This window comes from Heterodontus francisci, chromosome 23 (genome assembly GCF_036365525.1).
Source record: "Heterodontus francisci isolate sHetFra1 chromosome 23, sHetFra1.hap1, whole genome shotgun sequence".
NCBI classification, from domain to species: domain Eukaryota; kingdom Metazoa; phylum Chordata; class Chondrichthyes; order Heterodontiformes; family Heterodontidae; genus Heterodontus; species Heterodontus francisci.
The window spans coordinates 60,667,884-60,694,332 of record NC_090393.1 but is presented as its reverse complement, the minus strand read 5'-3'; the positions used below and the strand labels follow the sequence as shown (position 1 = coordinate 60,694,332).

The 26,449-nt window shown below is 47.0% G+C and overlaps 1 protein-coding gene across 4 annotated transcripts in view; it reads left to right on the top strand.

Moving 5' to 3' along the window:
- sxph (saxiphilin) overlaps positions 1 to 26,449 on the top strand; it is a 114,144-nt gene that overhangs the window by 43,432 nt on the left and 44,263 nt on the right. For all 4 annotated transcript variants that reach the window (XM_068055617.1, XM_068055613.1, XM_068055615.1 and 1 more), the window contains exons 5-6: positions 656 to 832; positions 24,343 to 24,505. In XM_068055617.1, coding sequence (XP_067911718.1) covers positions 656 to 832; positions 24,343 to 24,505 — 340 coding nt within the window. The remainder of the gene's footprint in view (positions 1 to 655; positions 833 to 24,342; positions 24,506 to 26,449) is intronic.

The following is a 26,449-nucleotide window of genomic DNA, read 5'->3' as shown; positions in this document are numbered from 1 at the left end:
CCCATCTGGTTCACTAATATCCTTTAGGCAAGAAAATCTGCCATCCTTACCTGGTCTGGCCTACATGTGGCTCCAGACCCACAGCAATGTGTTTGACTCTTAAAACGCCCTCTGAAATGGCCTAACAAGCCACTCCGTTCAAGGGCAATTAGGGGTGGGCAATAAATACTGGCCTTGCCAGTGACGCCTACATACCACAAACAAATGAAAAAAAAATTCACCTGGATGCCCTGACCCAACATGCAACCTTTGTGCACCCACCAAAATCCCAAAGTGGCTCTCAACAACTCTTGATGAGTTCCTTAGCTAGATTAAATGCCCTTAATGCTGAATCGGGGCTGGCCTTCCCCCGTGCTGATGGAACTCACAGGTGGCAGGAATGGCGACGGGAAACTTGCATGCCAGCCGTGCCGCTGTTTTCAGCCCCTGCCCATTCCCGCCCCCAGTGGGACCTAAAAATCCTACCCATGACGTGGTTCTAAACCCATGCTAAACCTGGTTTGACAGTGTTTGATATTAGCAAATTGAGAAAATATTTAATCGGCCATTTTTGAGGTACATAAATTTCTTCCCCTCATAGAAAGAATAAAAAAGGATTTTTGTTGTAGACCTTCGTCTGATATCTAACAATCTTCCTTCCTGTTCTGTCTGCCAGGTGGCTGTTTGTATTCTGTGGCAGTAGTCCGAGATGAAAGCCTGGATATTCGGCAGCTAAGAGGGAAGAGAAGCTGTCATAATGGTGCTAGACGAACGGCAGGCTGGAATATTCCCCTGGGATTCCTGCTGTCCCGGAATTACCTTCACTGGCATGAGAATCAATCCGTGATTGAAGGTAACCCACTTTCCCAACATTTGGATTCGAAGAATGAATCTTTCGTTCCTGAACCATACACTGACCAGGAAGATTTCAGCCTTCGCGACTGGGCTGTGCTGAATTAGTAATGGTAGGAGTGAAAAAATCTGCAATGCCGTAACTCCCGATCACTCCACAGAGGTCTTTGTTGCAGAACCCCCTTTAAAGTGTTTCAATTAGTACACTACTGAAGTCTATAGAAAATAACATCTTTTAACTGTCACTGAGGGCTGTTAAAGTCTGAGCTGTGTACATTTGTTTTTTCTTAAGTCTTTAAAATGGCATGTACTGGTCAGTAAAAGACACACTGTCTTTAAAATCCAGACCAATTTGCTTTGAACCTTTTATAGTTTCCTGACACTTGATGCTATTAATCATTGCCCTATATGTCTACATTCACTTATGGGTACCATTGGTTAGGTCATAAATCTTCCAGCGGATCAGAATTCACACACACTCTCTCTGAGTACTATTGGCACTGCTCTCTACCGTATTGTTTTGTTCCTAACGATAACTTTTCTTGAAGCTTCAGTCTTAAATGTAGACCTCGAATTTTAACCATGGGGCTGCATTGAGACTACAGCTGTCATGTTAGTGCCAACTACTTCACTTTGTCACTAAGAAACTGGTGTTTTTGGAGTCAGAGTCTGCAAGTAAAGGTGTCGATAGGGATTTACACTTCACACCAACAATATAGTTGCAGTGTAAATGGCCCTGTACTTTATTTATATGGACACATTTTCCGCCTAGACACTCCCAGCACTGACCCTTACCCATCGTGCCCACAATTATTAGTCCCTGGTGGGCAAAGGTACATTTACCCTAACTAACCCAACATCAGTGTAGAGTGAAACCACCCTACAGAGAAACAACAGCTGTCGTGCAGATGCAGCTCTACTTTGTTTATGGTCTTCATGACAAACAGTTCTAGTGTCAGGTGGATGTAAAAGATCCCATGACACTATTTTGAAGAAGTGCAGGGGAGTTCTCCCTGGTGTCCTGGTCAACATTTATCCCACAACCACCACCTAAAACAGATTATCCGGTCATTATCTCATTGCTGTTTGTGGGATCTTACTGAGAGCAAACTGGCCACATCATAACTGTATCTACACTTCAAAAAGCACTTCATTGCATTTAAAGCACTTTGGGACATCCTGAGGTCATGAAAAACTATATATGCAAATTTTTTTTTATAAGGCTGATTTTCCGGATTCATGCCACCAGCAGGGAATCAAACACTTTGGGAAATCATGAGCAAAGCTCCCCACCAATAGCACAAACTCGGAAAATTGCCCCCTTGTATCAGTCATGTTTTCAATTTTTACTTGTGTTCCAGTTTAAGCCTTGGGAAAGTTTTTAATCTTAAATTTTGTTTTCCACATTTTAATTCTAATCTTTTAGGGATCTCCTTTTACAAAGTTAATGCTATTAAAAAGGACAACATGGCAATTTTAGTTTATATGCAGCTTACAATGACGCAAGACATAATAAATTGGGCCTTGAATGTCTCGTCTGTTTCAATTTCCAACATTTGTTCCATGAGTTATGGATACCATCCAGGTTTCTGTTAGTGATACAGATAATCGTAATTCTGCTTTTAGTCACGTCCTTTTAGTTTGACTCTTCAAAAGGAATTTAATCTTAGTTTTAGTCCTGTCAACAAAAACTTAATAATGTCACTCAATAATTGTTTACTTTTCATTTTAAATGACGTAAATGACACTGTATTATGTGAACAGTGTCATATAAGAAACTTCTTCCTAGCTAGTTTATTCATTGTCCTTTGTTAAGGTTGATTATTTGATAGTTAGGCTAATTTTGAAAGAAAATATACCCTTTATTTAAAAGCTGACTTGCTATATATGGGGCCAGTTTTTTAAGACATTAAAATGGCACAAAAATTTCTGCTGTTTATTTCAAACTTTCCACAGGAAGAGTAATAGAAAGACGTGCATTTAAATAGCTCCTTTCACCTACCTTAGGAAGTCCCAAAGTGCTTTACAGTGAATGAAGAACTTCTGAAGTGTAGCCACTGATGTAATACAGGAAATTTGCCAATTTGTGCACAGAAAGGTCTCACAAACAGCAACGTGATATGACCAGATCATCTGTTTTTGTGTTGTTGGTTGAAGAATAAATATCAGCCAGGACGCCGTACAGAACTCCTCTGCTCTTCTCTGAACTAGTGCCTTGGAAACTTTTACACCCACCTGAGAGGGCAGACGGGATATCGGTTTAAGAACAAAGAACAAAGAACAAAGAAAATTACAGCACAGGAACAGGCCCTTCGGCCCTCCAAGCCTAAGCCGATCCAAATCCTCTATCTAAACCTGTCGGCCTATTATCTAAGGGTCTGTATCTCTTTACTTCCTGCCCATTCATGTATCTGTCTAGATACATCTTAAAAGACGCTATCGTGCCCGCGTCTACCACCTCCGCTGGCAATGCGTTCCATGCACCCACCACCCTCTGCGTAAAGAACTTTCCACGCATATCCCCCCTAAACTTTTCCCCTCTCACTTTGAACTCATGTCCCCTTGTAATTGAAACCCCCACTCTGGGAAAAAGCTTCTTGCTATCCACCCTGTCTATACCTCTCATGATTTTGTACACCTCAATCAGGTCCCCCCTCAACCTCCGTCTTTCTAATGAAAATAATCCTAATCTACTCAACCTCTCTTCATAGCTAGCGCCCTCCATACCAGGCAACATCCTGGTGAACCTCCTCTGCACCCTCTCCAAAGCATCCACATCCTTTTGGTAATGTGGCGACCAGAACTGCACGCAGTATTCCAAATGTGGCCGAACCAAAGTCCTATACAACTGTAACATGACCTGCCAACTTTTGTACTCAATACCCCGTCCGATGAAGGAAAGCATGCCGTATGCCTTCTTGACCATTCTATTGACCTGCGTTGCCACCTTCAGGGAACAATGGACCTGAACACCCAAATCTCTCTGCACATCAATTTTCCCCAGGACTTTTCCATTTACTGTATAGTTCATTCTTGAATTGGATCTTCCAAAATGCATCACCTCGCATTTGCCCTGATTGAACTCCATCTGCCATTTCTCTGCCCAACTCTCCAGTCTATCTATATTCTGCTGTATTCTCTGACAGTCCCCTTCAGTATCTGCTACTCCACCAATCTTAGTGTCGTTTGCAAACTTGCTAATCAGACCTCCTATACTTTCCTCCAAATCATTTATGTATATCACAAACAACAGTGGTCCCAGCACGGATCCCTGTGGAACACCACTGGTCACACGTCTCCATTTTGAGAAACTCCCTTCCACTGCTACTCTGTCTCCTGTTGCCCAGCCAGTTCTTTATCCATCTAGCTAGTACACCTTGGACCCCATGCGCCTTCACTTTTTTCATCAGCCTACCATGGGGAACCTTATCAAACGCCTTACTGAAGTCCATGTATATGACATCTACAGCCCTTCCCTCATCAATCAACTTTGTCACTTCCTCAAAGAATTCTATTAAGTTGGTAAGACATGACCTTCCCTGCACAAAACCATGTTGCCTATCACTGATAAGCCCATTTTCTTCCAGATGGGAATAGATCCTATCCCTCAGTATCTTCTCCAGCAGCTTCCCTACCACTGACGTCAGGCTCACCGGTCTATAATTACCTGGATTATCCCTGCTACCCTTCTTAAACAAAGGGGACAACATTAGCAATTCTCCAGTCCTCTGGGACCTCACCCGTGTTTAAGGATGTTGCAAAGATATCTGTTAAAGCCCCAACTATTTCCTCTCTCGCTTCCCACAGTAACCTGGGATAGATCCCATCCGGATCTGGGGACTTGTCCACCTTAATGCCTTTTAGAATACCCAACACTTCCTCCCTCCTTATGCCGACTTGACCTAGAGTAATCAAACATCTGTCCCTAACCTCAACAACCGTCATGTCCCTCTCCTCGGTGAATACCGATGCAAAGTACTCGTTTAGAATCTCACCCATTTTCTCTGACTCCACGCATAACTTTCCTCCTTTGTCCTTGAGTGGGCCAATCCCTTCTCTAGTTACCCTCTTGCTCCTTATATATGAAGTTCCCATCCGCTCTAAGAGCGCAGCAGCACTGCCTTGAAATATTGTGCCTCAAGTTGGTTGAGGCACACAACATAGCTGGCAAAACCCAGTGGTTGGCCAAATAAATGTGGAGCCATGACAAGGAGTAGTGGGGAAGTGATGAAGTGGTGCAGCTCCCTGATTGATACCTGCTGATGTGGAGGTGCTGCTCTATGTGGGAGCTGTGAGAAGGGTAGTCCTGTCTCACGCACCGGAGCACCCTTCCCAGATGTCAACAGTGCAGCATGCCTGGCAGGAGCTGGTGGGTAAAAAAACCTGGAGGGAACTGATGACCATGATTGTCACTGGCAGTGCCATCGATGTGGTGTAGGTTCGCTGTAGGTCCTGTACCAGCAGAAGGTGTAGATCTCCAATTGGTCCTGTGGTGTACAAAGCAGTGGAGCCAGTTCCTCACAGCCATTGCCAGGTTGTTGTGCCAGGGCCTGAGGATATGTTTGATGGCCTAATGGTAGGTGCAGACCATTCTGATGCCTGTTTAAAATTCTCATCCTTGTTTTCAAGTCACTCCATGACCTCACCCCTCCCTATCTTTGAAACCTTCTCCAACCCTGTAACCCTTAGAGATCTCTACCCTCCTCCAAAGCTGACCTCTTGAGAATCTCTGATTTTAATTGCTCCACCATTTGCGGCCGTACATTCAACTGCCTAGGCCCTAAGCTCTGGAACTCCCTCCCTGAACCTTTCTGCCTCTCTACCTCTCTTTTGTCCTTCAAGATGCTCCTTAAAACCCACATCTTTGATCAAGCTTTTGGTCATCTTCCATAATATCTCCTTAGGTGGTTCGGTGTCAAATGTTGTCTGATATCGGTCCTGTGAAGCACCTTGGAATGTTTTACTAAAAGGTGCTATATAAATGAAAGTTGTTGTTGATCTCCCTCACATGCCTTCTTTCAACATGTAACATTTTAATCATAAAATACTATACTTGGGCACATTTAAACCAACACTCATCGTTAACACTGCTTTCACCTGTTCTCCCGAGTCTGCACCTATGTGCCTTGTGGATTCCTGAGCTTCAGAGAAAGTTGGCACTGGAAGAACTTTTTCTCATTTGTCGTTTTGTCCTCTTGTTTGCTAGACTCGACTATTCCAAAACTGTCCTGGTCGGCCTCCCATCTTCACCCGTGAGCCCATAAACTTGAGCTCATCAAAAACTCTGCCGCCCATACCTTAACTCGCACCAAATTCTGTTCACCCGTCAACCCCGTTCTCACTGATCTACATTGGCTCCAGGACAGCAACGCCTCAATCTTAACTTTCTCTTTCTTGTTTTCAAATCTCTCCGTGGCCTCACCGCTCCCTATCTCTGTAATCATCTCCAGCCCTAATAGCCTCTGAACGCAGTTGTTGTTGTTTTTTAAGTCCTGTGAATACTTACAACCAGCCATCTTCTTTTGGGGATGTTTAAAGCAAATTTAATATAATAGGGGTAACATTCAACCTGCTGCCTGGGCATAAAACTGGCATTGCACATCGGCTGTCCGACATTTGATTTTTATTTCCCCATGACGGGAATTTGAAAATCTACTCCATTGAATTAATATGAATTGTCTTTCAAAATACACATATTAAAAAAAGTTTCAGGAACACTGAAAAAAGATCGTTAAACAAAATGTTTAAAAAAAGGTACCGTAAACTACCTGTTCCTCTAAGAGTTTCCTTTGAGGCCTTTCAAAATGGAATTTGAAGGCAAGAAATGCAGCCATGGGACAAAAACTGGGAAATTGCAGAAGGCAGTCATTTAAATATTGATGAATTCTGGAGCCTTATTGGGGGCTCCAGCATGAAATGTACACAAGCACATAAAAGGTGACTAGAAATTCACAGCCAGAATGAATTGGGCACAAAACGGTTCTCGGTACTGCCTGTGCAGAGTTTGCAAGTTCTCCCTGTGACCGCGTGGGTTTTCGCCGGGTGCTCCGGTTTCCTCCCACAGCCAAAGACTTGCAGGTGATAGGTAAATTGGCCATTTTAAATTGCCCCTAGTGTAGGTAGGTGGTAGGGAATATAGGATTACTGTAGGGTTAGTATAAATGGGTCGGCACAGACTCGGTGGGCCGAAGGGCCTGTTTCAGTGCTGTATCTCTAAATAAATAAATAAAACCTGCCTAAGGACTCCCTCACTTAATCTCTTTCCAGCAATGCAACAGATACCTTACAGTGAATTACTTTAAATTAGTTATTGTTATGTGGACAAAAACGGCTTTGGTCATTCCACCTACTACACTAAATGTTGGGCCACCAGCTATCATAGAATCAGTTTTACCATTATTGCTTTTGTAAGGGTGTGGTGTATTGATTGGTGCCATGTTTTGTATCTGATACTTGATGTAGTGTGATACATAAATGCAGAGATCAAAGACACAAAAACAGAGCAATTATATTGGGAGTCTTTAACTTTGACAGAGCGGGGGAAACAAAACAGCTCCAAAGGCAGCAAATTTCTTGAGCACTGTCAGGACAGTTTTCTGGAACAACATGTTCTTGAACCAACAAAAGAACAGATCGTCTTAGATTTAGTAATGAGTAATGAGCCTGAATTATTCAGTAATCTAATGTTAAAGGAACACCTAGCTAACAGTGACCATAATATGCCAGAACTCGATATTAGGTTTGAGAGGGAGAAGGGTGAGTGGCGAACCAAGTTTTAAATTTAGGCAAGGCTGACTTTGGAAAGATGAAGCAGGAATTGACCACAATAGACTGGACAGAATCATTAATGAGTAAATCTGTGGGTGAACAGTGGGACGACGTGTTCAGAAAAGTAGTTTGTAGAATATGAGTTGTGTACATACCGCTGTGTAATTAAACAACGTTGGTGAACAAGCCACTCAGTTGTCAAGGGCAATTAGGGATGGGCAACAAATGCTGGCCTTGCCAGTGGTGCCCACATCAAATGAAAGAATAATAAAAGAAAACGAGAGAAAACTAAAAGAAAGGGCTAATACGCAGGCAAAAAACAGTAGTGATCTCACAGACTGGGTGAGATATAAAGAAAAGCATAGGAAGTGGTAAGAACTGCATAAAGGTAATCGGAGAAAAAGCTTGCAAGGGATATCAAGGGCAAGGCTAAAGGTTTTTACAAATATATTGAGAGAAAGAGGGTGGCTAAGAGTAATGTGGGCCCCCTTAATGACAGACACAGGTGACATTGTAAATCAGGAAGTAGCTGATTTGTACCAGTCTTCACAGTAGAGGATGAGGATAAAATACCAGAGATACAAAGAAAACTAAACATAAATCAACTAATTAGATTCAAAGTAAAAAAAGGGTGATGTAGAAACTAATGAGATGATTAAGGATAGAAAATCTCCATAACCATAGGGTTTCCACCCCATCTTATTAAAAGAAGTAGGTGAGGAAATTGTTGATGTGTTAGTCATGATCTTCCAAAACTCTCTCGATTCAACAGTTGTCCCCTGGGATTGGAAGACTGCCAATATCACTCCATTATTTAAGAAGAGTAGGAGAGATAAACTAAGAAACTATAGGCCTATTAGTCTAACATCAGTTGTGGAGAAGTTACTAGAATCTGTTATTACAGACTGAGCATTTAGACAAATATGAGCTGATCAGAGAGAGAGCCAGAATGGATTTGTAAAGGATAAGTCATATCTAATGCATCTAGTTGAATGTTTTGAGGAGGTCACTAACGTGGTAGATAAGGGAGTGTCTAAGGATGTTATTTATGTGGACTTCCAGAAGGCATTCAACAAGGTTCCAGATAAGAGACCATTAACAAATATGGAAGCATATCGAAATGGAGGCAACCTATTAGCTTGGATAGAGAATTGGTTAGGAGACAGAAGCTGGGATTTTATCTGGACAACAGGGGTCTCAACATCCAGAAAAAGCAACGCCAAAAACCCCATGTTGCCTCTTCTCTGGAAGGCCCGCCAAATCTAGTGCCAATTCGGCACTTGTGGACAGTGGTGGGCCTTCCATGGGATCAAGAACCCAGAGCTGCTGGGCAATTAGAGGCTGGCAACTCTTTAACTGAGCAGCACCACCACAGAGGCAGTGGCTGCTGCCGTCGGAGCACCTTCCCAAGGCCCAGCAGCAGCACTGGACCCAGGCTACAGGTAGGTCAGGGTGGAAGGGGTCTCATGGGGTGAGGGTCATGGGGAAGAGAGGTGTAGGAGGTCGATAGTAAGGGCAGGGGATGGCTCTCAGCGCGTCCCCCCCCCTCGCAATACTGGGTCCCTAATTCAGGCACTAAGTGCCTTTTAACAAGGAACACACCCCCAACCCCAGAGCGGTAAGCTGTCCGCACGGTTTCTCGTGCTGTGTTTCCCGTACAGCTAATTGCAGTGGCGGCAGGATGACGCCCTTAATTGGGCATTAATTGCCCAGTTAAGGGCCTCAATTGGCGCAGGGCAGGAAGGCCATTCACAGGTTGTGAATCATTTTGGGATGTAAATGGTGTTCTATATGTACAAATTCTTCTATTGTATTAGATAAATACACTGAATCACTGAAGATCTCATTATAGACTTAGGTCCATTCTTGACAGCATGACCCTGAGCTTCTGGTTGCTTGTCATTTCAATTCACCACCCTGCTCCCATGCCAACATTTCTGTCCTTGGCCTGCTGCAGTGTTCCAGTGAAGCTCAACGCAAGCTCGAGGAACAGCATCTCATCTTCCAATCAGGCACTCTACAGCCTTCTGGACTCAATGTTGAGTTCAACAATTTCAGAGCATGACTGACTTTTTAAAATGTTATTTTATTTTTTTAACCATGTGCCTGTTGTAAATTTGTTTTTCAGGTTTTTGCTTTTGGACAGAGCTGTTCATTATTCTGCCATTAACACTCTCTCTGGACTAATACTTTGGGCTGGATTTTGTTCCCAGCCTGACGTCAGGTTTCATGGCGGGGGTGGGGGGTGGGTGCGCTGGTGCCAGAGAATAGGGGCAGAAGCGGCCACCATGGCACCCAACACCGGGATTACCGTGCCTGATCTTCCTGGCGGTGGGGTATGTCCGTGGCAGCCCCTGCGCCGCTCTGCAACACACCCTGCTTTCCATATGCTAATTTAAATGTCACCCACAGTGAACATACCTTCAGTTCCCAATCTTCAGCGTGACGTGTGCCACCCAAGCGCCTTCGTTTTCCTGTCCAGGGAAAGCTGGTGCCACTGAGGTGGGGAAGGGGTCAACTCTGCACTATTTGTATAGGGAATGAGGGGAAGGGGTCAACTCTGCACTATTTGTATAGGGAATGGGGGGAAGGGGTCAACTCTGCACTATTTGTATAGGGAATGGGGGGAAGGGGTCAACTCTGCACTATTTGTATAGGGAATGGGGGGGAGGGGGTCAACTCTGCACTATTTGTATAGGAAATGAGGGGAAGGGGTCAACTCTGCACTATTTGTATAGGGAATGGGGGGAAGGGGTCAACTCTGCACTATTTGTATAGGGAATGAGGGGAAGGGGTCAACTCTGCACTATTTGTATAGGGAATGGGGGGAAGGGGTCAACTCTGCACTATTTGTATAGGGAATGGGGGGAAGGGGTCAACTCTGCACTATTTGTATAGGGAATGAGGGGAAGGGGTCAACTCTGCACAATTTGTATAGGGAATGGGGGGAAGGGGTCAACTCTGCACTATTTGTATAGGGAATGGGGGGAAGGGGTCAACTCTGCACTATTTGTATAGGGAATGGGGGGAAGGTGTCAACTCTGCACTATTTGTATAGGGAATGGGGGGAAGGGGTCAACTCTGCACTTTGTTGAACTGGCTGCAGGGCTGGCAGCCTTTTAAAAATGGCGCCAGCACCTGCTCCCGCATCAGGTGACGCCGTGAACGCACAGGGCGGTCTCTATTTTCTGCACCCACCGCTGCTCCCATTGGCGGGACAACAAAATCCAATCCTTTGTCTTTCAATACAACTATTACTACTCCCTTTCCCTTTGTTCCATGACATCTTTGTCATTTAATCTCTCCTGCCCTTAGCCCTATCACACACCTTCCCTTTTGTTCTCGCTACCCCTTTCTCCTTTTCACTTGCTCAAAGCCTCTTACATTTCTAACTTTTGCCAGTTCTGATGAACGGTCACTGACCCAAAACGTTAACCATTTCTCTCTCCACAGATGCTGCCAGACCCACTGAGCATTTCCAGCACTTTCTGTTTTTATTTCCGTTGTGCAAAATTCTGTTGTTGCACTCAAAGAGTTAAGGGGTTATTCACTTTTTGGCTTTTGATGGTGTGCATGCAGCAATGGTGAAGGGAGACAATTTTTGTTCTTGTCATTTTTCCATCTTGGCAGCAGAAAGCACAATGTTGAGTGCATCTCTGAAAGACCAGTGTCGCCAGAATGTGCGTTTACATAATATGGCTCACTCAGTGTCTAGGCGTAAGTCCAAATGATCCAGATAAGAGCAGAAACAGACTGTTAAACACGTTCAAGGCTCCAGTTGTACTTATGCTCTGAAACAAACAATGATGATTGTTTTCAAGTCAATTTTAAAAATACTGTCAATTGGCCAATAAGGGCCTTGATTGGCCTGGGGCGGGCAGGCCGTTTCTCGCCACTGCCTCCCCTGGTAAAATTGCAGTGGGGCAAGAAGGCATTTGGAATGACAGCCCCCACCTCCCACTCAATTTTACCGCCCCGCATCCCGCCACCAGCCTGCTCCTCTGGCGGGGGGGGGGGGGGGGGTCTTAAAATTCCAACCCAAAACTGCACACTGTACTCCATGTGTGATCTCACCAAAGCCCTATATAATTATTGCAAGTCTTTGTTATTCCTGTACTCCAATCCCCTTGCAATAAAGGCCAACATGTCATTTGCTTTCCTAATTGCTTGCTGTACCTGCCTGTAACTTTCTGCGTTCCTTGTATAAGCACACCCAAGTCTCTTTGAACATCAACACTTACAAGTTTCACACATTTAAAAAAATATTCTGTTTTTCTATTCTTACAACCAAAGTGCTTCACACTTCCCTACATTAGACTCCACCTGCCATCTTGTTGCCCACTCACTTAACCTGACTATATCTCTTTGCAGCCTCTTTGTATCTAAATAACAATGCACAGGAGGGAATTGAATCAGATTGGGAGGGGTGATATGGATCCAAGCAACTTGCACAAGAGGATGCTTAAAAGCAGGAAAAGAGCAAGCGGATCTCATCTAAACCTAAATTCATCCAAAATCTGCTGCGTGTGTCCTAACTTGCATTAATCACCAATTGCCCTGTGCTTGTTGACCGACATTGGCTCCCCATCTGGCAATGCCTCGATTTTAAAATTCTCTTCCTTGTTTTCAAATCTGTCTATGGTTTTGCCCCCGCTATCCCTGTACTTTCCTCCAGCTCCACAACCATCCCAGATATCAGCACTCATACAATTCTGACTTCTTTCACTCACCATTGGTAGCCATGCTTTTAGCTGCCCAGACCTTAAGCTCCTTAAACCTCTCCACCCCTCTTTCGTCCTTTAGGATGCTCCTTAAAACCTACCTCTGACCAAGCACCTGTCCTAATATCTCCTTGCCTGACCTGGTGTCAAACTGCATTTGATAATGCTCCTGTGAAGCAACTTGGGACATTTTACTATGTTAAAGGCACAATATAAATGCAAGTTATTGTTGTTGTGAGGAAGAGTAAAGAGATTATTCAATATAAATGAACAACTGGCTATTTTTGACCAGGAGGGAGTGGAAAACTGCACATGCTGGAAATCTGAAATAAAACAGAGCATGCTGGTCAGGCAGCATCTGTGGAGAGAAAAACAGAGTTAATGGACTGAATCTTTCCACGGAGGCGGAGGCGGGCTCGGAGGCAATTTCTCGCAAGAGGTCGACCTGCCAGTTGCCCAACATATTTTTCTGGAGGCGGTTTCTCGAGGATGATGGCCACCCATCCCGTAGAGGCAGGCAGTAAATTAGGGTGACTAATTGTGTCAGCCCCTCATCCATGCAGATGAGGCGGCTGCACAGGGGAAAGCCATTGACTAAAGTGGCAGCCATTCAATCTTTTGTATAAAAGGGGCGATCAGCAAAGAGGAACTCATGCATTGCCACTCACATGCCATAGTGGAAGCAGAGCTCTCGGATTGGGAGTGTTGAAAGAGAGGGGTGGCTTTGGAGTAGGGCTCATTCTGGGTCACTGTAAGGTGCAAGGGAATTTTGGCAGATGAGATCCTAGTGATTGAGTCTGTGTCTGGACATGGGGGCCACCTACTCAGAGGCGGGATGGAGCGGGGGGAGGAACGAGCAACCTCTGGTGTACAAGGACGGAGATGTGCTGGGCGAGGGGCAGGAGGGGGGCAAAAAGGTGCTAACCACAGCATAGGGTGTACCGACAAAGGTTCAGCTTTCTTAACATGTCTGAGCAGCAATGCTGTCAATGGCTGTGCCTATCAAGATAGGTGGTGGCTGATCTGTGTGCCCTCCTGGAAGATTTCTTTAGGCTGCAAGGAGTGGGTGGACACCCACTGCCAATAGCTGTCAAGGTGACAGTGGCCTTAAATTTTTTAGCATCTGGGATGTTTCGGGCATCGGCAGCAAACCACTGTGGGATAGTGCAAGTAGCCGCTCATAGCAGCATCACTCAGTTGATGGATGCCCTGTATGAGAGGGCATCAGATTTCATCACATTCACCATACATGCAGCCAGTCAGGCACAGGAGGCCAGGGTTTGTCTCCAAGGCAGGATTCTCTCAGGTGCCGGGCATGACTGACTACACCCATGTGGCCATCACGGCCCTGGCAACGCAGCCTGGAGTTTTTATCAACAGAAAGGGGTTTCACTCATTCAAAAAGAAGGACTCGATGAGAAGGACGAACCACCTGTGGTTAACAAAAACGGTCAAGGAGAGTATCCAATCAAAAACTAAGGCATACAAAGTGGTGAAAACTGGAGGTAGGCCAGAGGATTGGGAATTTTTTTAGGAACCAGCAGGCGGATGACTAAAAAGCTAATAAAGAGGGACAAAATTAATTATGAAGGTAAATTGGCAAGAAATATAAAAACAAACAGCAAGAGCTTCTACGAGTATATAAAAGAAAGAGAGTAGCTAAAGTGAGCGTGGGACCCTTGGAGATTGCGATTGGAGAATTGATAATGGGGAACAAGGAAATGACAGATAATTTAAACCAATATTTTGCATCAGTCTTCACAGTGGAGGACACTATAAACATCCCACAGATAGCAGATAAGCAAGGAGCTAATGGGAGGAAAGATTTTGTAACAATCTCTATCACGAGGGACAAAGTATTTGACAAACTAATGGGACTAAAGGCAAACAAGTTGCCAGGACCTGACGGCCTACATCCAAAGGTTTCAAAGGAAGTGGGTGCAGAAATAGTGGAGGCATTGGTTGAAATATTCCAGAACTCTCTGGATTCTGGGAGGGTCCCAACGGGTTGGGAGGGTTGGAAAACCGCTAATGTGACGCCCCTGTTCAAGAAGGGAGGGAGACAAAAAGCAGGAAACTATAGGCTGGTCAGCCTAACATTGGTCGTTGGGAAAATGCTAGAGTCCTTTATTAAGGAAGAAATAGCAGGATATTTAGAAGGTTAGCACTGCAGCCTCACATAGGCGGCACAGTGGCGCAGTGGTTAGCACTGCAGCCTCACAGCTCCAGGGACCCGGGTTCGATTCTGGGTACTGCCTGTGTGGAGTTTGCAAGTTCTCCCTGTGTCTGCGTGGGTTTTCTCCGGGTGCTCCGGTTTCCTCCCACAAGCCAAAAGACTTGCAGGTTGATAGGTAAATTGGCCATTATAAATTGTCACTAGTATAGGTAGGTGGTAGGGAAATATAGGGACAGGTGGGGATGTTTGGTAGGAATATGAGATTAGTGTAGGATTAGTATAAATGGGTGGTTGATGGTCGGCACAGACTCGGTGGGCCGAAGGGCCTGTTTCAGTGCTGTATCTCTAATCTAATCTAAAAAAAGCTTAATGCAATCAAACAGAGTCAACATGGTTTTGTGAAAGGGAAATCATGTTTGACAAATTTGCTAGAGTTCTTTGAGGATATAACAAGCAGAGTTGATAAAGGGGAACTGGTAGATGTAGTGTATTTAGATTTCCAGAAGCCATTCGATAAGGTGTCACATAGAAGATTATTGCACAAGATAGGCGCTCACAGTATTGGGGGTAATGTATTAGCATGGATTGAGGATTGGTTAACTCACAGAAGACAGAGATTCGGGATTAATGGATCTTTTACAGGTTGGAAAGATGTAACTAGTGGGGTGCCACAAGGATCATTCCTAGAACCTCAATTATTTACAATCTATATTAATGACTCGGAGGAGGGGGCAGAGTGTAATATATCCAAATTTGCTGACGATGCAAAAATATGTGGAAGGGCATGTTGTGATGAGAACATAAGGAATCTGCAAGGGGATATAGATAGGTTGAGTGAGTGGGAAAAAACTTGACAGATGGAGCTTAATGTAGGAAAGTGTGAGGAAGAATCAAAAGGCAGACTATTATTTTAATAGCGAGAGACTTCAAAAAAGTGCAGCACAGAGGGATCTGGGTGTTCTTGTGCATGAAACACAAAAAGTTAGCATGCAGGTGCAACAAGTAATTAAGGAGGCAAATGGAATTTAGGCCTTTATTGCTAGGGGGGTGCAGTTTAAAAATAGGGAAGTCTTGTTACAACTGTACAGGGTGTTGGTGAGGCTGAACCTGGAGTACTGTGTACAGTTTTGGTCCTTGTATTTAAGAAAGGATATACTGGCATTGGAGGCAGTTCAAAAGAGATTCACTAGGCTGATTCCTGGCATGAAGGGGTTGACTTATCAAGAACGGCTAAACAGGTTAGGCCTTTATTCATTAGAGTTTAGAAGAATGAGGGGTGATCTTATTGAAACGTACAAGATTCTGAGGGGGCTTGACAGGGTAGATGTTGAGAAGATGTTTCCACTAGTGATGGAATCTCGAACTAGGGGACATAGTTACAGAATAAGGAGACACTCATTTAAAACTGAGTTGCGAAGGAATTTCTTCTCTCAGAGGGTAGTGAATGTCTGGAATTCTCTACCCCAGAGAGTTGTGGAGGCTAGATCACCTGAAAGTATTTAAAGAGGAGGTAGATAGATTTTTGAAATATCGGGAAGTTGAGGACAATGAGGAGCTGGCCCATAAGAGGAGTTGAGGTCTGGGGCAGATCAGCCATGATCTTATTGAATGGCAGGGCAAGCTTGAGGGGCCGAATGGCCTACTCCTGCTCCTATTTCTTATAATCTTATTTTCTTATGCTCAGTTTATGGTGTATCCTGGCTACTCGCTTCTTCCAGGTTTTGGCGCACACCCTGGCCCTTCCGAACCATATCAATAGCACCTTCAGGTAGTCTGACCTGACGGTGAAGGAGACAAGAGATCGGTTGGCCCAGTTCCCAAAGAACATGGCCTCGCTCTTGCTGCGATTTACTCTGGGTCCCGAGGCCAGTTCGAACTGGTCGCAGATGCTCATCAGTCTGCGAACAGACGGTGGATCCGAGCAGAAGACGGCGACGTCGTCCTTGCACAGGGAAGCTTTGACCTGAGTGCCTTCACTGCCTGGGATTGTCACCCCTCTTATGCTCGCACTTCCTAATGGACTCAGCAAAAGTTTCGATACACCAAACAAACAAGACCGGGGAGAGAGGACAGACCTGTCTGACTCCAGATTTGATCGGGACACGTTCTGATTCCCACCCATTGATTGAGACTGCGCTACTGATGTTTGTGTAGAGCAGTTTGATCCATTGCCGATTCCCTCCCCAAACCCCATTTTGGAGAGCATGTCCATCATCTTTGTGTGTGATATCCTGTCAAAAGCCTTCTCCTGGTCCAAGCTGATGAGGTAACTGTCCACCCCCCCCCGTCCCATACATGGGCGATCATACCCCTGAGTAGTACGAGACTATCAGAGATCTTCCTGCCGGGTACCGTACAGGTCTGATCGGGGTGAATTACCAACTCCAGAGCAGACTTGACCCGACCGATGACTTTGGATAGAATCTTGCAGTCTACATTAAGCAGTGAAATGGGCTGCCAATTTCTGATTTCCACCCTCTCTCCCTTCCCTTGTAGATGAGGGCACCTATCTCACCCTCAGTGACTACCTGCCCTGCGGCCGCCCTGCCAGTGTCAAGGGCCCGTTCCTCCTTCACTGTCAATACTGCCAGGTGGGCCACTCCATCCCTGGACCTCTCGCGGGTGTTGGTGCACATTTTTCCTGTAAGGTGAAGATAAAAAGTGTTAACGACTGTGATACTTCACATCACAACATCATGAGGCACATTCATATGTACTGATCCTGGCAATTCGCTGTACATGGGTTTCACACAATTTCCTGCAAAAGCTAAAGTGCTGTGAACCCTTACCTTGGGTGAGGACTGGACCTGGGCATTCTTGCATAATCTGTTACCGTACAGTCTGTCTGCATCCACAATCATGGCTGATGGTCATCAATCAGAAATGTTGGGCTGAATTTTCCCAGGAGCTTCGGGAACCTGACATTGGGCCCACTGCCGAGTCCCAACCCCACTCGAGATTGTTATCCCATCAGGGCTTCCTCTAAGTAGGGCCCACCACATCTAGATCTCGCCTCCTGAGTTCACCCCAATTGGACGGTGATTGCGGAGACGAGCCACTAATTGGTTCCCTCTCGCAAAATCTCGAGTGGGGTCGGGACTTGTAAATGGGCCCAACGTCAGGTTCCGGAAGCTCTTGGGAAAATTCAGCCCAATATTTCTGATTGATGATCTTTCATCAAAATTTGGAAGATGTAAGGGAATAATCTTGATTAGGGTGGAGAGAGGAATGCAGATATGAAAGGTCCACATAAAATAAACTAGTCTCAAATACTTTTAGGGTAATACAAGGATAAGCAAACTTTATATAGTACCTCAAGATGCTCCAAAGTTCTTCACGGCCATTGAATTACTTTTGAAGTCTAGTCCATGTTATTGTATGCAAATGAAGCAGCCAATTTTCACACCGCAAAGTCTCAGATGTGAGATAATATTCCCTCAGCAGGTCAACCTGCCGGCCAACCCAATAATAAAGACACAATGATACCAACTCAGGAGATGGTTCTGCAAAATAAATATAGTGTTAGCTTTCCTAGTCTCGTGGACCTTAGCTGTATGTAATTTACACACCCCATTCCACCCCTGGCTGTCCAGCGCATTACTGGATTGACAATTCTAAATAATTTATACAGAAGTTTCAATTGCATGTAATTAACTAAGACCTGTGACGCATCTCAATGATGACTCATAGATTTTTCATGATCAAATGAAGTACAGTTTGCATGATTGAATAGGTTTGGCAGAACAGTTTGTTTTAATCATACAGCAGACAGACAAGTTTTTAATCTCTTGTCGCCAACTGCAAACATACTGTTAGCAATGTGTTACTGATATTAGTTTGTGGATGGCCACAAGGTAATAGTGTCCTGTAAGAATGACGCAAATCAAGAGCATGATTTGGTTGCTTTTGTTTCTGTTAACCGCCAAACAATATTTTATAGCTCTATACAGGGTTAAAACATGTGTCTGTGCCAATACTTTACTGGAGCAATCCAAATCTAGTCTCACTGCCGAACTCTCTCCCACAAGCCCCATCCCTTCCTCTGCTTAAATTTGTTAACCTATTTTCCCTTAAAAGATGCAAAGGTGTGTTGCTCAACCACTCCTTGTAGTAAAGCATTCCCTACTCATAACAACTCTCTGCATAAGCAATTTCTTCTAACTTCTCTCCTCACTGTCTGAATGAAAATTTTCAATCAATGACCCCCTAGTTACTGACACCAGACAAAATAGCCTTTCAATTCCTTTGATAAATTTGAAAATGCCAATGTAATCTCCTCAGTCTTCCTTGCTCAGGTAGGAATTAACTCAGTATCTCAAAGTTCAACATGGTCCTGTCCCTGAACTTTATTTGCCATTCTTGCAAGGCTTAAGACATAAGCTATGTTTTTTTTAATTCATGCATGGGATGTGGGTGTCACTGGCTAGGCCAGCATTTATTGTCTATCCCTAATTGCCCTTGAGAAGGTAGTGGTGAGCCGCCTTCTTGAACCCCTGCAGTCCATGTGGGGTAGGTACACCCACAGTGCTATTAGGAAGAGAGTTCCAGGATTTTGACTCAGTGACAATGAAGGAACGGCGACATAGTTCCAAGTCAGGATGGTGTGTGGCTTAGAGGGTAACTTGCAGGTGGTGGTGTTCCCATGCATCGGCTGCCCTTGTCCTTCTAGGTGGTAGAAGTTGCAGGTTTGGAAGGTGCTGTCAAAGGAGCCTTGGTGAGTTGCTGCAGTGCTTCTTGTAGATGGTACACACTGCTGCCACTGTGCATCAGTGTCTTTTATGCAAAACTAAAAGTCTGTAAGTCATGGATACTGAGTCAATTAAAACAGTGATTCCCCAACTGGGGCCGCAGAGACCTTTCAGGGGGTCTGCGATGCAGGGCTGGCTCTACAGCTTGGCAGTGCAGTCGAAGTTGTGCTCTGCTCCTCTCAGGCTCCTGCTCTCTCTGTGCTCTGCTCCTCTCAGGCTCCTGCTCTCTCTGTGCTCTGATCCTCTCGGGCTCCTGCTCTCTCTGTGCTCTGCGTCTCTCGGGCTCCTGCTCTCTCTGTGCTCTGCTCCTCTCGGGCTCCTGCTCTCTCTGTGCTCTGCTCCTCTGGGGCTCCTGCTCTCCCTGTGCTCTGCTCCTCTCGGGCTCCTGCTCTCTCTGTGCTCTGCTCCTCTCGGGCTCCTGCTCTCTCTGTGCTCTGCTCCTCTCGGGCTCCTGCTCTCTCTGTGCTCTGCTCCTCTTGGGCTCCTGCTCTCTCTGTGCTCTGCTCCTCTCGGGCTCCTGCTCTCTGTGCTCTGCTCCTCTGGGGCTCCTGCTCTCTCTGTGCTCTGCTCCTCTCGGGCTCCTGCTCTCTCTGTGCTCTGCTCCTCTCGGGCTCCTGCTCTCACTATGCTCTGCTCCTCTCGGGCTCCTGCTCTCTCTGTGCTCTGCTCCTCTGGGGCTCCTGCTCTCTCTGTGCTCTGCTCCTCTGGGGCTCCTGCTCTCTCTGTGCTCTGCTCCTCTCGGGCTCCTGCTCTCTCTGTGCTCTGCTCCTCTTGGGCTCCTGCTTTCTCTGTGCTCTGCTCCTCTTGGGCTCCTGCTGTCTCTGTGCTCTGCTCCTCTTGGGCTCCTGCTCTCCCTATGCTCTGCTCCTCTTGGGCTCCTGCTCTCTCTGTGCTCTGCTCCTCTCGGGCTCCTGCTTTCTCTGTGCTCTGCTCCTCTTGGGCTCCTGCTCTCAGTGTGCACTGCGTCTCTCGGTATCCTGCTCTCTCTGTGCTCTGCTCCTCTCGGGCTCCTGCTTTCTCTGTGCTCTGCTCCTCTTGGGCTCCTGCTCTCAGTGTGCACTGCGCCTCTCGGGCTCCTGCTCTCTCTGTGCTCTGCTCTGCTTCCTGCTCTCCCTGTGCTCTGCTCCTCTCAGGCTCCTGCTCTCTCTGTGCTCTGCTCCTCTCGGGCTCCTGCTCTCTCTGTGCTCTGCTCCTCTCGGGCTCCTGCTCTCTCTGTGCTCTGCTCCTCTTGGGCTCCTGCTCTCTCTGTGCTCTGCTCCTCTCGGGCTCCTGCTCTCTCTGTGCTCTGCTCCTCTGGGGCTCCTGCTCTCTCTGTGCTCTGCTCCTCAGGCTCCTGCTCTCTCTGTGCTCTGCTCCTCTCGGGCTCCTGCTCTCACTATGCTCTGCTCCTCTCGGGCTCCTGCTCTCTGTGCTCTGCTCCTCTTGGGCTCCTGCTCTCTCTGTGCTCTGCTCCTCTCGGGCTCCTGCTCTCTCTGTGCTCTGCTCCTCTTGGGCTCCTGCTTTCACTGTGCTCTGCTCCTCTTGGGCTCCTGCTCTCTCTGTGCTCTGCTCCTCTCGGGCTCCTGCTCTCTCTGTGCTCTGCTCCTCTCGGGCTCCTGCTTTCTCTGTGCTCTGCTCCTCTTGGGCTCCTGCTCTCAGTGTGCACTGCGCCTCTCGGGCTCCTGCTCTCTCTGTGCTCTGCTCCTCTCAGGCTCCTGCTCTCTCTGTGCTCTGCTCCTCTTGGGCTCCTGCTCGCTCTGTGCTCTGCTCCTCTCAGGCCCCTGCTCTCTCTGTGCTCTGCTCCTCTCGGGCTCCTGCTCTCTCTGTGCTCTGCTCCTCTGGGGCTCCTGCTCTCTCTGTGCTCTGCTCCTCTCGGGCTCCTGCTCTCTCTGTGCTCTGCTCCTCTCGGGCTCCTGATCTCTCTGTGCTCTGCTCCTCTTGGGCTCCTGCTCTCTGTGCTCTGCTCCTCTGGGGCTCCTGCTCTCTCTGTGCTCTGCTCCTCTCGGGCTCCTGCTCGCTCTGTGCTCTGCCCCGCACGGGCTCCTGCTCTCTCTGTGCTCTGCTCCTCTCGGGCTCCTGCTCTCTCTGTGCTCTGCTCCTCTGGGGCTCCTGCTCTCTCTGTGCTCTGCTCCTCTCGGGCTCCTGCTCTCTCTGTGCTCTGCTCCTCTCGGGCTCCTGATCTCTCTGTGCTCTGCTCCTCTTGGGCTCCTGCTCTCTGTGCTCTGCTCCTCTGGGGCTCCTGCTCTCTCTGTGCTCTGCTCCTCTCGGGCTCCTGCTCTCTCTGTGCTCTGCTCCTCTGGGGCTCCTGCTCTCTCTGTGCTCTGCTCCTCTTGGGCTCCTGCTCTCTGTGCTCTGCTCCTCTGGGGCTCCTGCTTTCTCTGTGCTCTGCTCCTCTCGGGCTCCTGCTCTCTCTGTGCTCTGCTCCTCTCGGGCTCCTGCTCTCTCTGTGCTCTGCTCCTCTCGGGCTCCTGCTCTCTCTGTGCTCTGCTCCTCTTGGGCTCCTGCTCTCTCTGTGCTCTGCTCCTCTCAGACTCCTGCTCTCTCTGTGCTCTGCTCCTCTCGGGCTCCTGATCTCTCTGTGCTCCGCTTCTCTTGGGCTCCTGCTCTCTCTGTGCTCTGCTCCTCTCGGGCTCCTGCTCGCTCTGTGCTCTGCACCTCTGGGGCTCCTGCTCTCTCTGTGCTCTGCTCCTCTGGGGCTCCTGCTCTCTCTGTGCTCTGCTCGTCTTGGGCTCCTGCTCTCTCTGTGCTCTGCTCCTCTCAGGCTCCTGCTCTCTCTGTGCTCTGCTCCTCTCGGGCTCCTGCTCTCTCTGTGCTCTGCTCCTCTCAGGCTCCTGCTCTCTCTGTGCTCTGCTCCTCTCGGGCTCCTGCTCTCTCTGTGCTCTGCTCCTCTCGGGCTCCTGCTCTCTCTGTGCTCTGCTCCTTTCGGGCTCCTGCTCTCTCTGTGCTCTGCTCCTCTTGGGCTCCTGCTCTCTCTGTGCTCTGCTCCTCTCAGACTCCTGCTCTCTCTGTGCTCTGCTCCTCTCGGGCTCCTGATCTCTCTGTGCTCCGCTCCTCTTGGGCTCCTGCTCTCTCTGTGCTCTGCTCCTCTCGGGCTCCTGCTCGCTCTGTGCTCTGCACCTCTGGGGCTCCTGCTCTCTCTGTGCTCTGCTCCTCTGGGGCTCCTGCTCTCTCTGTGCTCTGCTCGTCTCGGGCTCCTGCTCTCTCTGTGCTCTGCTCCTCTCAGGCTCCTGCTCTCTCTGTGCTCTGCTCCTCTGGGGCTCCTGCTCTCTCTGTGCTCTGCTCCTCTCAGGCTCCTGCTCTCTCTGTGCTCTGCTCCTCTCGGGCTCCTGCTCTCTCTGTGCTCTGCTCCTCTCGGGCTCCTGCTCTCTCTGTGCTCTGCTCCTTTCGGGCTCCTGCTCTCTCTGTGCTCTGCTCCTCTCGGGCACCTGCTTTCTCTGTGCTCTGCTCTTTTCGGGCTCCTGCTTTCTCTGTGCTCTGCTCCTCTCAGGCTCCTGCTCTCTCTGTGCTCTGCTCCTCTGGGGCTCCTGCTCTCTCTGTGCTCTGCTCCTCTCGTGCTCCTGCTTTCTCTGTGCTCTGCTGCCACAATGCTCCTGCTCTTCTCCTGCTGCCCCAGTGTTCTCTCCATGCTCTTCTGTCTACATGCTTCGGCTCTCCTTGTACTCCTGCCAAGGACAGACAAATTCTGCAGTGTGAAGCAGGCACACCCATCTCACTGATATCTGTAAATAAGTCCCTATTTTCTTAAAAGTATTATTAAAACACTCTTTTGTATTGTGAGTATTACATAGAGTCATAATTTAGGTGGTGGTGGTGGTGGGGGCGAGGGTGGTGCGTGATTACAAATCTACTGGAAAAGGGTACATCAGCCAAACAAATTTGAGAAGCACTGAATTAAAAAATTCAAGACTGAGATTGGTAGATTTTTGTTATGTGAGGGTATCAAAGGCTGTGGATCAAATGTGTGTAAATGGAGTTATAGAGTCAAAGACAGATACAACACCGAAACAGGCCCTTCAGCCCACCGAGTCCGCGCCAACCATCAACCACCCATTTATACTTCTTTTCTTTCTTTTGGGCCTCCTTATCTTGAGAGACAATGGATACGTACCTGGAGGTGGTCAGTGGTTTGTGAAGCTTCGCCTGGAGTGGCTATAAAGGCCAATTCTGGAGTGACAGGCTCTTCCACAGGTGCTGCAGAGAAATTTGTTTGTCGGGGCTGTTACACAGTTGGCTCTCCCCTTGCGCCTCTGTCTTTTTTCCTGCCAACTACTACGTCTCTTCGACTCGCCACATTTTAGCCCCGTCTTTATGGCTGCCCGCCAGCTCTGGCGAACGCTGGCAACTGACTCCCACGACTTGTGATCAATGTCACAGGATTTCATGTCGCATTTGCAGACGTCTTTATAGCGGAGACATGGACGGCCATTTATACTAATCCTACATTAATCCCATTTTCCCTCTCACATCCCCATCTTCCCTCAATTCTCCTACCACCTACCTACACTAGGGGCAATTTTTTACAATGGCCAATTTACCTATCGACCCGCAAGTCTTTGGCATGTGGGAGGAAACCGGAGCACCCGAAGGAAACCCACACGGTCACAGGGAGAACTTGCAAACTCCGCACAGGCAGTACCCAGAGCCGAACCCGGGTTGCTGGAGCTGTGAGGCTGCGGTGCTAACCACAGTTGAGGTACAGATCAGCATTGAATGGTTGAACAAACTGGAGGGGTTGAATGGCCTCCTCCCGTTCCCATGTTCCTTGGGATCTGTGGACAAGTACAACTTCAGGATGTCCCAAAGCACTTTATAGCCAATGAAATATTTTTGAAGTGTTGTAATGTAGAACTGTTCCAAGACACCATAAGCCATCATTCTGTGGCCCTTCACTGCAGACGACCATGCAGCTGGTTCTCTGAGGACAACCTGCTCTGTCTGGTGGCATTAGCATGGGACATTAACAGGCACAAACTTAATGGTTTATAGGCCTGTGTTTCATTGGTTCATTGGTCCTTTCAAAACTGTCCTTAGTCCAGTTAACGAAACTGGGATTGAAAACTGCTATGCATGTGTTCAAACCTTTGGTAGGTCATTAATAGCATTTCTTTTGCTTTCACAGCCACGAGTAAGTTCTTCAGCGCAGCCTGCGCTCCAGGGGCAGGTATCTCCTTCCCCAACCTTTGCATACTCTGCCAGGGACAGAAATCCTACAACAGACACAGAAATTACTTCTGCGAAACCACTGACAATGAGCCGTACTATGGTTCTGAAGGTGCACTCAGGTATGTGGTCTAAAATGGGAACTTAAATGATGCCAACTAGACTGTCACATGCTCCTTGTTGAGCCTAACATTGGAAGTCTCTAAATGCATCACTGCAGCATATGATTCTGAATCTTATTATGTGGTATTTAGTAGTTCTGTAGCTTTACAGTCTCATAAAATCCTATTCAGGTTGCGAGAGCTATTAAATGTCAGTCACAGAAGGTTGTGGGATCAAGTCCCACTCCAGAGTTTTGAGCAAACAAGTCTAGGTTGACTCTCCAGTGCAATACTGAGGGAGTGCTGCATCGTTGGAGGTGCTGTCCTTTGGATGAAACATGAAACCATGGCCCCATCTACCCTCGCAAGTGGACATAAAATATTTCATGGCACTGTTTGAAGAAGAACAGGGGAGTTCTCCCTAGTGTCCTGGCCAATATTTGTCACTAAACCAACATCACTAAAACAGATTATCTGGTCATTTATCCCATTGATTTTTGTGGGACCTTCTTGTACACAAAAGGGTTGCCATGTTTCCGACATTACAACAGTGACTACAGTTCAAAATGACTTCATTGACTGTAAAATGCTTTTTCATAAGAGGTACAAGTACTTTCTTTTTATTTGTCACTGTTGCTGTGAAACAACCTGAAGAAGAGACCACCTTAATTAAGAGCAACCACCTTAAGGGCTGCAAGTGAAGATCACCGGAGGAAGTGAAGAAATGATGATGCGATTAGGCAAGATTTAGGATGCGTAGGATGGGGAAGGAAACTGCAGGGGATGGGAACAATCGAAATGTGGAGCTTATTCAAGGAGCAGCTACTGCGTGTCCTTGATAAGTATGTACCTGTCAGGCAGGGAGGGAGCCGTGGTTTACTAAAGAAGTTGAAGCGCTTGTCAAGAGGAAGAAGAAGGCTTATGTTAGGATGAGACGTGAAGGCTCAGTTAGGGCGCTTGAGAGTTACAAGCTAGCCAGGAAGGATCTAAAGGGAGAGCTAAGAAGAGCAAGGAGAGGACACGAGAAGTCATTGGCGGATAGGATCAGGGAAAACCCTAAGGCTTTCTATAGGTATATCAGGAATAAAAGAATGACTAGAGTTAGATTAGGGCCTATCAAGGATAGTAGTGGGAAGTTGTGTGTGGAATCAGAGGAGATAGGGGAAGCGTTTAATGAATATTTTGCGTCAGTATTTACAGTAGAGAAAGTAAATGTTGTCGAGGAGAATACTGAGATTCAGGCTACTAGGCCAGATGGGATTGAGGTTCACAAGGAGGAGGTGTTAGCAATTTTGGAAAGTGTGAAAATAGATAAGTCCCCTGGGCCAGATGGGATTTATCCTAGGATTCTCTGGGAAGCTGGGGAGGAGATTGCAGAGCCTCTGTCCTTGATCTTTATGTCGTCATTATCGACAGGAATAGTGCCGGAAGACTGGAGGATAGCAAATGTTGTCCCCTTGTTCAAGAAGGGGAGTAGAGTCAGCCCTGGTAATTATAGACCTGTGAGCCTTACTTCGGTTGTGGGTAAAATGTTGGAAAAGGTTATAAGAGATAGGATTTATAATCATCTTGAAAAGAATAAGTTCAATAGCGATAGTCAGCACGGTTTTGTGAAGGGTAGGTCGTGCCTCACAAACCTTATTGAGTTTTTCGAGAAGGTGACCAAACAGGTGGATGAGGGTAAAGCCGTGGATGTGGTGTATATGGATTTCAGTAAGGCGTTTGATAAGGTTCCCCACGGTAGGCTATTGCAGAAAATACGGAAGTATGGGGTTGAAGGTGATCTAGAGCTTTGGATCAGAAATTGGCTAGCTGAAAGAAGACAGAGGGTGGTGATTGATGGCAAATGTTCATCCTGGAGTTTAGTTACTAGTGGTGTACCGCAAGGATCTGTTTTGGGGCCACTACTGTTTGTCATTTTTATAAATGACCTGGATGAGGGTGTAGAAGGGTGGGTTAGTAAAT